This window comes from Tyto alba, unplaced genomic scaffold (genome assembly GCF_018691265.1).
Source record: "Tyto alba isolate M040663 unplaced genomic scaffold, T.alba_DEE_v4.0 Super-Scaffold_1, whole genome shotgun sequence".
Taxonomy (NCBI): Eukaryota; Metazoa; Chordata; class Aves; order Strigiformes; family Tytonidae; genus Tyto; species Tyto alba.
The window spans coordinates 5,186,169-5,201,053 of NW_024881261.1; the positions used below are offsets into that span (position 1 = coordinate 5,186,169).

General features: G+C 53.2%; 1 protein-coding gene across 1 annotated transcript; it reads right to left on the reverse strand.

Annotated features, from left to right (window-relative positions):
- Positions 1 to 8,613: 8,613 nt before the first annotated feature.
- Positions 8,614 to 10,160, reverse strand: HMX3 (H6 family homeobox 3). Its single transcript, XM_032988730.2, has 2 exons — positions 9,570 to 10,160; positions 8,614 to 9,327 (listed from the first exon to the last, which is right to left on the reverse strand). The coding sequence occupies exons 1-2, from the start codon at positions 9,883 to 9,885 to the stop codon at positions 8,720 to 8,722; spliced, it is 924 nt and encodes a 307-aa protein (XP_032844621.2). The 5' UTR covers positions 9,886 to 10,160; the 3' UTR covers positions 8,614 to 8,719.
- Between the last annotated feature and the right edge of the window lie 4,725 nt (positions 10,161 to 14,885).

A 14,885-nucleotide genomic window follows, 5' to 3' on the forward strand; every position in this document is an offset into this window, starting at 1 on the left:
GGGAAGCTCTGGCTTTAGAGGCGCTTGGGGGGCCGGGGTGGACGGGAGGAGGGGGGTGGGGGGGCCGGGAGCTTGCCGTGAGCCGGTGGGGGGTTTGTTTTGGGGGGGTGGGGGTTCGGCGTGTGGCTGCCGGCTCTCCCCACGCCTGCCCAGGCGGACTGCATGCTCCTTCCCCCGCGTCCCTATTGATCTGCGGGCGGCGGGCGGCGGGGCTTCATTTGCATGGAGGTGGCCTCCGCCGCGCCAATCACGGCGGCGGCGGCCACGGAAAGTTTGGAAACCCGCGGGGTCCGGGGAGGATGTGAAAAGAAGGGGGGCTAGCGGGGCCGGGGGAAGCCCCCGTGGGGTCCTCACCGCCGTCCCCGGGGCTGGAGGGGCTACTCTGACCCCACGCCCCCGGGGGAGGGACGCTGAGCGCCAGCCATGCCTCCTCGCCTTCCACCTCGAGTGGGTGAGAGGGACGTGGGCCAAATGTCCTGTGCCGGTCGGGGGGGTGGGTGTTGGGATAAACGCCTTGTGCATATCTGGGGATCTTTACCCCTTCTGCTTATTAGAAGAGGGAAAAAAAAAAAAAAAAAAAACAACGCAGAAAACCCCAACAAACTGTTACGGCGTGTTGCCTGCTCGGCAGCACTGGGAAAACCTTGGAAATTGGGGTTTGCGCTGCAGCAGATAACAAATGTCTTACGAAATGTTTCCTGTGTTTCCTTCCCAGGGTCTGCAAGCCGCGCGGGGAGCGGGGAAGGAGGGGACCTCCTCCTGCATTTCCACATCAACTTTGTCAGGAGTCAGGGGTTCTTCCCCTCGGGGGGGGGAATAAATCACAGGGATCGCGGCGCTTCTCCCGCCACTCCTTCCCTTGGGAGTGGAAATCCAGGGGCGGCAGCCACTGGCGGGGCTGGGGCAGCAGCCGCTGTGTCACAAGTGTCCCCGAGGGAACGGGGGGGGCAAGGGGACGAGGGCACCGAGGTTCCCCCCACCTTCCCGGGAGCTCACGGAGCGGCGGCTGAGCCCGAGGGACATCCCAGACCCACCTTTGAGGGGATCTGGAGTCCCCTTCCCCCGGGCCCGCCCCGGAGATGTGAGGCAGAAGCCGAGCCCCGACGGCTGCCTGGGGCCGTAGGGTGCCGCCTTCCCCCCCCACCCCCCCACCACGCGTGGGCCCGGCGTCTGCTCCCCACCCCCCCACACGCCCCGGGAAATCGCAGAAAGAGCCGCGGTAACGGGGCCGCTTTGGGAGGCATCAGTCCGGTCACGCTGCCCCACGCTCCCGCTGCCCCCCGGGCAGAGCAGCCCACCCGCGCCGCCTCTCCAAAGGGATGTACCCCATCCCTTGGCCCTTCTCCCCGCCGGGGCCACCCGTGTCCGTGGGCGGGGGCTGGCCCCCAGCCACTCCTGGAAATATTGTTGATTAGTGAAGATGGGGGGGGGGGAGAGTTTTGTGGCTGGTTGGGCCAGTGCCCCCCCCCACTCCGCGGGTCAGGGGAAACATTCCAGGGAGTGGAGCCAGTGGCAAGCGCTGCTCCAACTCGGAAATCCCGGTGATTTTTGATCGCATTCGTGTCCGGATTGCAATACCTTTGGCCTTGGCAGGGGCCCCGGCACCGGGTTTTTAACCCCGTGTTGGCCGATCGGCGTGGGCCGGGGGTCGCCCGGTTCTGGCTACTGATTCCTCCACCGGTGAGGTCGTTCGTCCTTCTCCAAAACATAACCTCCCTCCACCCCACCCCACCCCCCAAAAAAAAAAAAAATCAAATCGGGGAAAGCAAAGAATGAGATGGAAATATACAAATCAATAAAGACAAATGTCAAGACGTTTTAAAATGACATTTTCATTAACTCCGAGTCACCATATTATGTCTGGTATATTGAATAAAGTACTTATAATATAATTAGGTATAGCGAGATGACGACTGTTACCCAGACCAGCGGCATAATCTTTAACTACTTAACTACTTGATAGACTCATTAATGGACTAATTGATTAGGAAAAGTGTTCCAGCTCCTCCTCTCCCTGTGAGGGGCAGGTGCTGTCCTGTTTTACCACATTAACCTTTTCAGTGCTTTTCAACAGGGTCGCGACACATTACAAATGGTCAGCTTTAATCATGATGTCAGCTCATTAACCCGGAAAGACCCCGCACTGAAATACAATTTAAGGAATCGTCCTTCATCCCGCTCTGCTGCCCCGACTGGCCCCGCACCCAGTCCCAGCACCTTTCCCGCGGGTGGGGAGCGGGGCAAGGGGGGCTCCGGGCAAAAGCCGTCGAGAGGAGCTGCCCGGCCTGGGGAGAGACCCTGGGGGCTGCCAGCCCTCGGTTCCTTCGCCTGGGCGAGCCCGGAGCAGGGAGGGAGAGCGACCGAGGAGCAACCCCTCTCCCCCGGTAGCCCCCCGACGTGACACCGCTGGCCTCCAGCTGCCGCCCACGCCAGCTTTCCTTTCCTTCAAAGCCCACCAGCAAAGCGGTGTGTCCCTGGAGGGGTCCTCCCTTCCCCACGGAGGAGGTCCTTGCCCGTGGGAGCCTCCCGGGTGACTGAGGCCGGGCCGGGGGGATGGTTGCAGGACGGGGGGAGACGCACAAACGCTGCGCGCAAGGCGAGAGCGGCGTGAAAACGATCGGATGGCCCCAAAATGAGTATTTCAGGCGCAACTTGGGAAACGGCCGCTCGGGTCGGAAGGGAGGGGAGCCAAGGCAGCCTCTGCGGGATGCTCGCCCTCGCTGTCGTGGGGGGAGGACCGGGAGAACCGTCGGGTTCCCGTTCCCGCGGGGCGGGGGGAGCAGCCCAGCCACGCTCTCATTACCATCTGATCGAATATTCATCAGGGCAGGGGCTGGCGACCACGTCAAGGGTTTTGCGTGGGAGCAACCCGCGGCTGGCCGCTCCCCCCCGCCCCGCAGCCCGTCCCGTCGGGGCACAGATGATCAAACGCCGCGGCAAAGATAAACTTTGAAAGACAGAGCGAACGTTTAAAGTTTAGATCTCCAGATTATTACAATGCTCGATATTAAAGTGGCCCTGAGCAAGCTTTCAAAGGGAGCCTAATAAAAATTGATCTCCGCTGCTTTTGCAGCACTCGGAAAATAGGCTTGTTGAGCGGCGGTAATATCGGGAGAAGGTTCCCTCTGAAATGACAGATGAAGTCATAAACAAGTTTGATCTTGGAATCAAGCTTCGATAAATATTAAACACAGTCCCCTTTACACGTGTGGATTATGATATATGGCGCGTCCAAACTTTAAAATAAGGAAATACCAGAGAAAATGATCTCAATAAATTTTCTAAGTATAAACGTTGATTATGTTTCGATTTTCATTCAAGAGCCTCTGCTGCTCGTTTTTTGGTGCAAATGACATCTCGCAATAGGCTTTTGGGGAAAAGGGCTCCCTATTTGAAAAAGAGAGCCCTAGAGGTGTACAATTTATGTAATCTGTGGCTGGAAAATGAATCGTGTAATTTATTGGAAAACAGAAAGTCATGAAGATTGGATCAGCATAGCCTATCCAAGGCCCCCTATCCATCAAGTTCCAATTAACAACCTAACCAGAGAGCTTTAATGTGTTTCCAATCTAGTGGCCTGATAGACTCATCAATTCCTCTGGGAGAAATTAAGAAAATCGACCGCCCCTTGGCGTTGTAGTGTCATTCCTTTCTGCAACTATATGTCAAATTAAAAACACAATTAAAATTTAAACTGTTTCAATCAGAGGGTGCCCTGCAACCTATGTTTCACTTAATAGAACTTTGATGAAAATCTGATGGTTCCACTCCATCATGAAGGCGAATAGAGCTGAGGAGAGCAAGAGATTCTTTATATTTATTTAAAATATCGGAGCTCAGGAGAACCAAGACCAGGTGACCAAACCTGAGAGAAGCGGAGGTTTTATTCCCGTCTAGCTGCCGCTTCCCACGCCCGAGGGATCTGCTCCGCACGCTGCCTGCGCGACACGCGTGTCCCCGCGGGGGGGTGGACGGGCATCCCACGGCCCCTTCCAGCGCGACAGGGAGTGGGGCGAGGGAGTTTTAAATCGGAAGCATCACGCCGATCGAGAGGGATTGGCTGATTTGGGCTGTAAAATATGCACGACCCCCTCAGGAGAGTCACGAAAGGGGCCAGGCGTGGACCCAACTCCCCGCCGTCCCCCCTGGCAGTGGGGCAGCCCCGGGGGAGGGATGTGGGGTGGGTGAGGGGGCTGCCCGGGGAAAGGCTGGAGGATCTACCACCGCTTCGACCTGATATGGATGTAAACAGATTTTAGACCTCTCCGGTGGGCAACTTTGCGGGCTTAACCCGGCGACGCGGTCCCGAGGGGGCGGGTTTAGCTGCCCCTTACCTTGTTTTGTTGGTGTTGTGGTTTTTGTTTTTGTTTTTTTTTTAAATCCTCACATTTTTGAGGTGGTTCCGACCCCTCGGACTACACTTTGGGGTACGCGCGGGTCCCGTTGCCCGGTTACCAATGAGATGGGAGCGGCGAGGGGATAATTTGGATGGACGAGAACAAACCAAGGTCATCAACACCGCCGAAAGAGCGCAGGAACAATAGATTCATTTGAAACAATATTTTACAGACGTTTCGCGATCAATATGAACTGAAGCATTATGCTGTACCAATCTGTTAATGCTCTTAATGGTCTTCTCATTCCGTTAGCACACTATACCAAGTCGATAGAGTAAAGTGATTATTACAGAGACACTTGCAACATATATTTGAAAAAAAAGAAAAAAAAAAAAACAAAAACAAAACAAAAAACCCCCATGTATTTCCACCACTTTTAAAGCGGGGTTATTCCCTCGGAGCTGGGAGCAGCTCCGTGTGTCCCCACTTCTGCCGCCCGTCCTGCACGTTGCAGTACCGGCCAGCGGAATCAAACATTTCCCACCAACCTGTACCAGAAAATTTGCAAGTCTTCGGATGTAGAAAAAATAATAATAATAATAAAAAAAAAAAAATACCAACCTCCCAAAGTCGCTCGGCGGGAGCATGCGGCGGCTCCACTCCGCGCAGCCCGATCCCCACTCCAGCCCTCCGGGAGGCAAAACTCTTCTGAATCCCCAAATCTGGTGGCCGGGAAGTTTATATCTCTCCCCGCGCTGTTTGCTATACACAGCAAGACTCTATTTACTACCAAATAAAAGAAATACATGTATGTTTCGACCACAAACAGGCGAGCTAGTTCTGTTCAGCCAAGCTCAAAACAGTGGCCGAGAAGAACCGCGTTATCTCTAGAATTGCAAACAAAGGCAGAGATTTGCCGAGCAGTAAACACAAGTAGCCGCGGAGTTGCTAACAGCTTAGAGGAATGAAGCAACTTTCTTTCAATCGCACCAACCTTCCTGCCAAACAGTTTTTGTCCCTGGATTTTTTTTTTTTTTTTCCCCTCCATCGCTCAGAGCCGTTACTTTCACTCCATCCGAGCGCAGCAGTTGATACGGGCTCTCCAGAATCTCCAGACAGGGCTGGGATGCTGGGGGGCACACACGTACATCGAGGGGTGGTGATGTTTAACTCTGCAGCTTGTCCTGCTGCCCACCCGAGATCGGTTCGGTGGGCATCTATCGCGACATGTCATCTCACCCCTCGAAGGGAGAGATGAAACCCTTCGCTTCCCGTTTTGCCGGAGCATTTGAGGATAAGGTGGAGTTTGGGGGTGACTTTTTGAAGGTTTGGGAAAAGCCGGAGAGCCAGATCCCGGCTCGCTGTGGGTGCGTGCGGGAAGGGGCATCCCGCCCCGAGGGGTGCGGGGCAACGCGTGGGGTTCACACGCCCTCAGCCCACTGCTCGTGTCCAACTTCATGGCACCGTTTCACAGCCTGTCGATTCCACGGCGTGCAAGGGCAGCAAGAAGCAGAAAAGCCGGGCTGTTTTTTTTTTTTTTTTTCCCCCCCTTCTTTTTTCCCTTAATTAATTAAAAAAAAAAAAAAAAAGCTCCCACTCGAGCCCCATCACACCCCACTAAGATCAAACCTTCCCCTGGGAAATGCCCCTGACGGCATCGGGACGTGCAGGACGGGCCGGTGGCCGCGCAGGGCCCTGCGGTGTCCGCACCCGCGTAAGAGCCGCGGGCAGCGGGGATGGAGCCGCGCAAGCGGGGGGCGACCGCGCTGGCGTCCAACTGCTCGTCCCTCGGCGGGGGAAAGCCGGGCCGGGCCGGAATAGTTTTCTGGGCACCGACCACAAATAAATGAGGTGTTGCTTGTTTTTTGCTTTTTTTTTGTTTGTTGGTTTGTTTTTTCTTTTTTCTTTTTTTCCTTGCCGTTTGATAACATCGTGCTACCGCGCTGTAAAATGGAAAGACGTATTTGCTATTACAACAATATTTTTAATGAGCCGCAAGCGACTTGTCCCAAAGTTAGTACTGCAAACAGAAAAGGCATCACTCTGTTTGTAGGCGACACAGGGAGACGCGTATTTTGACTCCGAAACTCTGTTTATTTTTTTCATTTACGACCCATTGCCGGGGTTTTTATCCCAAACGAAAAGAAAACGCGGGATTATCTTTTCGCAACGCTGAGTTTTATTTTTATTTCTTTGGCCCGAAATCCTGCCCTCGGCGCTATAAACACGTCGATTCGGGCCAATCTGTGGGAAGCGGTGAGCGATCCTATCTCGAAATCACCCTGCCCGGGTGTAGGAACACGAGTGACGGCTCCGGCCGTGGGCAGAGGGCGCAGCCCGTGGGGTGGGGGTGGGACAGACACCCTGGAGTGCCTTTGGGCAAGCCCCCTGAGGCAGCGCCCCCGGGGAAGGGGGAAGAAGGAGAAGGGCAGCGCCGAGCCCCCCCGGGGGTGAAGCTGCCAGCGGGGGTAGAGGAAGGGGCGGCCAGAAGTTTCGGGGGGAACCCCCGGGGAAGAGGCCCCGCGGGGGGAAGGGACCCCTCCACACACCCTCCCCTCCCGTCTCGGGGGGGTCCCTGGGGGCCTGGAACCCCTCGCCCGAGGTTGCCCAGCCGCGATGCCCCCGGCTACAGAGCTGGGAAAGGGTCGTGTTTTTTTTTTTTTTTTTTTGTGTGTGCGTGTGCGTGTGTGTCCCGCCCCGTCGGAAGGGGCCTCCGGACACCCACTCCCGGGGAGCCCCCGCGGGGCAGCTCCGCGGCCGCGGCCCCCCCGGCCGAGCAGGGTGGCAGCGCTATCAGCCAACGCTTGGTTTATTTTTTTGTTTGTTTGTTTGTTTTGTTTATCTGGAGCCACACTTAAAAAAAAAATTATCAGGAACGGGTTTTATTGATTTTTTTTTCCACCACAACATTAAGTTTATAACAATATAGGCTGTTTTAAAAATAGGACCAATCCCTAACAGAAAGCGAGAGAGCAGAGAGTACAACCGAAAGGGGGAAAAAAGAATGAAAATAAAATAAAGAAAAGAAACCAACACAAACCCTTGGGAAGACAGCAAACAATTGTCAGACAACAGGTGAGCCGACACTAAGACAGAGAGAGACTAGAGGTGTCCACTCCTCACTTGATTTCTGCCTATTAAAATCCACATACTCGATGGACTTTAGAAGAAAACTGTACATCATATCAAATAAATTAAAATTACCCTAAAGTTGATTGTCCTTCACTTAAAGCGCCCAGCTCACCGAATCTCCCTTATTTATTCGCATAAGCTGGGCTCATGCTTATTCCCATGCCCTGCTCCTCTCTTCTCACTTTCCTTTGCTTTGAATTCTTTTTTTTACTTTATTTTGTACAACATGAACGAACGCAATTATACAATGCTAAAACCCCTTTCCTCACCATTCAAATAAAAGCAGTGCTTTAAGAATCGTCGTACAATATTGCACAGTTCAAAAGTACAATAATAATAATAATAGTGATAATAATAATAATAATTAGTATTACAAAAGAAAGCAAAAAGGTACAGGTTTTTTGTTTTCCCCACAAAATACCGAAATAACTTTACAAGGAAAAAAAAAAAAAAAAAAAAAAGAGAACCCAACAACTAGGAAAACAAGAATTATAAACAAGAATTAAAAATATCTAAGTAAACGATAATAAATAAGGGTGACTCAAAGCGTGCGGGTGTATTTAACCGTTCACTTTGAGGCTGTATTTCTTGCTCGTTATAAAGTCCCATGACAGAAACCGAAAGGTACAAAATATGGGAAAGCAAAGAGGCAAATCGGTACCGAGGTCTGCTTAAATGAAAAGCCGCGGTCGATGAAGTTTGAGTCACGACAGGATCAGGAGCCTGAACAATTTGGAGGCAGAAGGAGAGGTCCGAAAGGAACAGAAAGTCAGCTTCCCATTAGCATTTGGCAAATCTCGAGGAGTGGCCTGGGATCATTCGTTTTTCTTTTTTTTTTTTTTTTTTATTATTATTATCCTTTTTTTTTTTTTTTTTTTTTTTTTTTTTTTACAAAAATAAAACTAAAGCCACAGAGACCATTGCGGGTTTTGTCCACGTTTACAAAAGGTGTGACAGCTCCAGGGTTCTCTACAAGTTCCCGCTTTCATTTTCCTTATTTTCCTTTCCCTCCCCTCATTTTAATTTTTTTTTTTTTTCCTAAATTTTCACGACTTTCCTGCTAGCACCACCCGCCGAGGGGTCCCACCACCCTCGCACCCTTCTCCCCCCCTTTACCCCCCCCCCCCCCCCCCAGCTCCGCAGACGCCGGCCGGGCGAATCGCACGAGTGGTTGAAGTACTTACAAGCGGGCCGGTGACTTGCGCGCCTCTCCGCGCCCCTCCGCGCAGCAACGGCGGCGGCGGGCGGGCTCAGACGGGCCGCAGGAGCGGCACGGAGGTGACCACGGGGTGGGAATAGTAGACGGGGTGAGGGAAGGTGAGCAAGGGCTGGGTGCCGGGGGCTCCGCCGCCCCCCGCGCCCCCCTCCGCGCCCGAGTTCTCGTGGTAGAGGATGGGGACGCGGACGATGCGCTGCGCGGCGGCGTGGCTGAGGTTGGCCGCTTCCAGCTCGGCCGCTAATTGCCTCTTCCACTTGTTGCGACGGTTTTGGAACCAAATCTTCACCTGGGTCTCTGTCAGGTGCAGGGAGGCGGCGAGGCCGGCCCGCTCCGAGCTGCTCAGGTACCGCTTCATGTCGAAGGTGGACTCCAGCTGGAAGACCTGGCTGCGGCTGAACACCGTGCGCGTCTTCTTTTTGCGGCAGGGTTTCTTCTCCGGGCTCTCCTCGCGTTTCTTCCAGTCCTCCGAACCTCCCTCTTTCTTCGCTTCCTCCGAGTCGCTCTCCTCCAGGACGATCTCGTCGGGGCTCTTGGAGTCCAGCTCTTTCGGTTCCCCCTCCGCCTTCAGCAGCGGCTCCGGGGAGTCGCGGTCGGTGCCCGAGGCGGGGGACGAGTCCCTCAGGAGGGATTTCTCCGCGGCTGGAGGGGAAGGAAGAGGATGAGGAGGGGGGTGGTGGTGGGGGAGAAGGGACACAAAGAGACACCTTCACCGCCCGACCCTCCGCGTCCCGTCGGGGGAAGCGGGACGAACCGGCCGCCTACACCCCCATCCCATCCCCGTGTCTCCCAGCCGCCCCCCCCTCCCCGGGCCTCGCCGCCGCCCCGCCGGGGATGGGGAGGGATGGAAGGTGAGGAGAGGAGGGTGTGGGGGGGATCTGTACCTTCCGTGCGGGGCAGGTGGGCTCCGGCCGGTGTCAGGGCGTAGGGGTACCACCAGGTCTGGGCTCGCTCCAGGCAGTGGGCGCTCAGAGCGAAGCGCGGCGCCGGGATCTCGAAGCGGGGGAAGGCGAGGTCGCCCACCTGCGACAGAGCGAACCCGGCGCCATCCACCGCCGCCTTGCCCGAGGGGGCGAACAGCGCCCGCGGCTGCTTGGGGGGCGGCTTGGGGGGGCCGCCGTTGAGAAGGTTTTTGATGTAGAAGGACTCCTTGGGAGGCGGCGGAGGGGCGCTGGGGGGCTCCTGCCCGGTCTCCGGCATCGTCCGGTGCCCGCCCGGTTCCTGCCCGCCGCTGGCCCCGCAGCCCACGCCCGGCGCGCAGGTAGCGGCTCCCGGCGGCGTGGGGGAGAGGCGCGGAGGGGCGGCGTGGGAGCGCGGCGGCGGGGCCGGCCGGGGCCCCCTCGCATGGGGGGGCGGCAGGGCGGGGGGCCGAGGGGACCCACGCAGCCCGCGGACAAACGAGGGGCTGCTGCGGGGCAGGCGGAGAGCCGGGGTCGTCGCTGCCGCCGCCGCCCTCCCGCCTCCCGCCGCCGCCGCCGCTGCTGCTGCGTCAACCTGGCGCCGGATGCTAATGATGAAATCAAAATGTCATCCAAGTTAAACGCGGGGAGCACGCGGCGATTGGGCACGCACAATGGCAAATGGGATTAGGCGGGGAGGCAGCCGGGAGGAGAAGGCTCCGCACAGCCCCTGCCCGCCGCCGCCGCGGCCCCGGCCACCCCCCCCCCCCCCCGCACCCCCCCAAAACACTCCCCCCCCCCTCTCGACGTGCTGCTGTGGCTGGAGGCTACGAGCGCCCGCCCGTTATTGGCTTTATAGAGTCCAATTAAGCAGCAAATGAGGACGGGGCTATTAGCACAAAGGGAGCCCGGCTCGGCTGAAGCACCGCGGGAGGCGAATGGAGCGGACCGCGCCGCTCCGGCCACAAAAACCTCCCCTCGCCCCGCCGCGACGCCTCCCCCCCCCCCCCCCCCCCCCCAAAGCCCACCCCCCCCCCCCCCGTGGTAACAAAAGCGCCCGGGGGGAGGGGGGGGGCAGGGGGCCGAGCCGGGCTACCGGTCCTCACGGAGCCCCTCTGCGTCCCCCCGCTCTGTGTCCCCCCTCCCGTGGCTCCCCCCACGGGTAGGAGCGGGGCGGCCGCGACACGTCGAGGCGGGGGGGGGGGTGGGGGGTGCGGGGAGGAGGGGCGGCCATTTCCCGGCCGCCGCGGGGGCTCCGGGGCACGGCCCCGCCCGCGCACAGGGCGCCCCCTGCCGGGCCGCGCCGCCCCGCGGGATCGCAGCGCAGCGCGGCCCGGGACCGGGGCGGCGGTGAGGGGAGTCCCCGCTCCGCACCGCGCAAAAAACCTCGGGGGGACGGGAACGTGGAGGGGGGGGGGGGGGCGTGGGTACAGCCGTGATAGGCGCGCCGTCCGTGGGTGCGTGTCCCGGGCCGCCCGTGGGTGCGTATCCCCGGCCGGTGGCTGTGCGGAGGGGCGGGCGTGGGTCCCGTTTGGGGCTGAATCGGTAGTTTAGGTCAGGGTCCGGAAAAGGGTGGGGGGAACAGGGAATGGAAGAGGAAAAGGGAAAGGAAAGGGGGAAAGGAAAGGGGGAAAGGAAAGGAAAGGAAAGGAAAGGAAAGGAAAGGAAAGGAAAGGAAAGGAAAGGAAAGGAAAGGAAAGGAAAGGAAAGGAAAGGAAAGGAAAGGAAAGGAAAGGAAAGGAAAGGAAAGGAAAGGAAAGGAAAGGAAAGGAAAGGAAAGGAAAGGAAAGGAAAGGAAAGGAAAGGAAAGGAAAGGAAAGGAAAGGAAAGGAAAGGAAAGGAAAGGAAAGGAAAGGAAAGGAAAAAGAGAGATAAAAGAAAGGAAAAAGATGAAGGAAAGAGGGAAACAAAAAAGGAGGAAAAGAAAAAGGAAAGAAAGGAAAGAAAGGAAAGAAAGGAAAGAAAGGAAAGAAAGGAAGAAAGAAAGAAAGAAAGAAAGAAAGAAAGAAAGAAAGAAAGAAAGAAAGAAAGAAAGAAAGAAAGAAAGAAAGAAAGAAAGAAAGAAAGAAAGAAAGAAAGAAAGAAAGAAAGAAAGAAAGAAAGAAAGAAAGAAAGAAAGAAAGAAAGAAAGAAAGAAAGAAAGAAAGAAGAAAGAAAGAAAGAAAGAAAGAAAGAAAGAAAGAAAGAAAGAAAGAAAGAAAGAAAGAAAGAAAGAAAGAAAGAAAGAAAGAAAGAAAGAAAGAAAGAAAGAAAGAAAGAAAGAAAGAAAGAAAGAAAGAAAGAAAGAAAGAAAGAAAGAAAGAAAGAAAGAAAGAAAGAAAGAAAGAGAAAGAAAAGAAAAGAAAAAAAGGAAAAAATAAAAGAGGGAAAGAAAGGAAAAAATGAGAAAAAGAAAAGAAGGAAAGAAAGGAAAGGAAAAAACGAGAAAAAGAAAAGAAGAACGGAAAGGAAAAACCAAGAAAAATAAAATAAGGAAAGAAAAAAATGAAAGGAAAAAGAGAGAGAAAAGAAGGAAAGGATCGATTAGAGAGCATACCAGCCTCTCAGTTCTGTCGTGCTTCTAAACATTTGAAACACATGTGAGCATGCACGGCAAAAATCTGTCCTGGCATATACAGAAGTGTGCGCATGTGCATAGGGAGGCAACAATCTCTACATTTAAACGTTTTAATGCCCTGATTAAATATAATTTATTTCTCTTGCTGTTCCCTTTTAAGGACACCCACCCAGCAATCTGAAATAAGACATTTTTATCTGAATCAAACTTCTCACTGTTAATGCTTGCAAGCTATCCACAGGAGTTCTGCTTCACCCTGAACATTTGGGGATATAAATCTAGGGAAAATTTACACAGACCAAATCATGTCATATTTTTGACTGCAACAGACATAGTATTTCATATACCTTCATCATACATGACTTTTTTCAGAGCACCATCTCTTATGTGACAATTTCTAAACTGTTAGTGTCATTGTGAGGAGTATTTTAGCTAAACAGGGAGGTACAGAAATGAAAAATCTGCAAAACACATTTTGGGAATGGGGTCTCAGCAATTTATAAGGGTTTACAAAAATATTATGCTCTTGTTAACAACTGTTTCACTTAAAGGCATATCAGGCAAAGTAAAGCTTATAAGGAAAATTTCAAAGAGATGTTATTCCAGTGGAAATACTCAATTCTGGTGTAAAAACACAGAGAAAACATGAGACAGAAAACAGTTTCTATACAGAAAACAGCCAACAGTCACCTAACTAGTGGCTTGTCATAGTCTTGCTTATCATATGAGGACCTGGGCTAAAGCTCTGGTTTATCTGTTTACAGCTTTTACATGAAAAGCCAGGGGTGCAAAGTTCTTCTAGAAGATCCCAGTGCATTTCCCCATCTCGGTGGAGATTTTGATTTAGATATGAGTCACCAAAATTATTCTGTATTGATACTCCCATCCTTTTCCATCCACCTTTCATTGCTGTGGTAACTGTGAGGTCCTAGTCCCTCTGGAGTCTCTCAGTGTAAACAACCACCCATGGTGAAAAGTCAAGCAAGGATAAAAAATCCGAGCCAGCCTCTGAAGATGTTAAAATAAATTTCCACTCTGCAATTCTTTATTTAAAAAAAAAAAAAAAAAAAAAAAAAAAAAAAAGGAAGCAGTGTTCTAAAAGAGCTTTTCTACATCTTTTGCACTTGCAGCCCATAGGTTTCTCACATATTTATGTATTTTATTTATGCCCCCTCCCCAGCAATATCTGGACACTAAAGACTGGCATTGACCTCCCCCCCCGTGCCCAGTGGTGATGCAGCTGAGTGGATTTTGCTGCAGTCTTTCTTTACTTCTGTAGACCCATACTCATATAATTCTATTGTAAACAGATAATTATTATTTCATTAGTGTTCCAATTCAGAATTAATTGACTAATTTACACACGGATCAATTGTATAAATGTGATGTTTGTGATAGCTGCTTGATATGATTTAAAGTAATTGTGTATTTTCAGGTTTTGGCTTGCATTGTATTGCAAAGTGATTTATCTCCTTATTTATCCTGTCTCAGCACTGCCTCTCCTTCATCATTTTTCTAAAGAGCTACACTCTTGCTAAGCGGAAGCGTGTGTGATTCTGTGGTGCCCCGCTTCTACCAGCTCCAAAACGCCCTGCCTTGCTGACACTATACGCTTACAGAGCACCATGCTGACAGCCTTTTTTGCCTGGCAGAAGTTACCCGCTGCAGCCCCCAGTCCTGGGATTTCACGCAGATTCCTGCACCGTCTCTAACAGCCGTCGCCCCTGAGTGTCTCCCACCGTAACCACAGGTTGACAAGCACCTGTCACTTCGGGCTCAGTTCCCTCTTTTCCATCCCGAGGTGGTGGTGTGTGTGTGTGGGGGGGGGGTTGAGGAAAGTGTGGTGCTGAGTTTCCTTGCTCTTTTGTTCGTCCTGCTGGGAGGCTGCCGGGCAGCCCGGCCGCGGGAGGGCTGCAGCCAGGACTTGCAGGGCAGAAGCGGTGAGGTTTGCGGCTGCTCCCACTCCGACAGAAGGTTTCTGGCAGCGGCAGGACCTCCTCCAGCACAGCCTGCCATGTCTTTGCAGAAGGTGGCACTGGCCAGCCAGGAGTCCCTCCCCAGACCAGCCCTGTGCTCTCCCGTAGATGTTTGCAGCATTCGGCCTTACAGCAACTGTAGGGAAACAGTAATCCATCAAGATGCTACTTGATTTCATGGCTAACTTTAAACAGTTTCTTCCACAGGGAAGTGCTGAAGTACCATCTTGCGTCAGGGTTTAGATGTTCAGAGGGAGGAAAAAGATGGGATGAGAACAGTTAACAGCTTGCCCCACGCAGAAACACTACCCTTTCCCAGGCAATCAAAATGAATTCTTCCATCATCAGATTTTAGAGCTGCTGTTATGCTGTCCAGGCAGCTAAAAACAATTCTCTGAATGCCAAAGATTAACTACTGTAGAGTTTGAGCCACTGTCAGTGGCTCTCCCCTCCCTACTGCAAACTGTCACATACTATCATGGCCTTTGTAAAACCTGAGTTATTCAGAAACATTGCATTTCTCTGCCACTCTTTCAGTTGCTTCTTCTGAAACGCATGATTGGAAACAAACAGAGGTTACCCAGAAAAGGGATGCTACTTTCTCATCAAAAGGAACGGCTCTTGCGGGATGTATTTGATAAGGATGTTTTATTCAAGACTGGAAGAACTACAGGCTAGTTATGCTATCTCAGGTTGCACTTGGTTGAGTGTACCAGGGTGTACGCGATGTGTGTGGATTGAGAGGTATGTTGGAACAGTTAAAGTTGT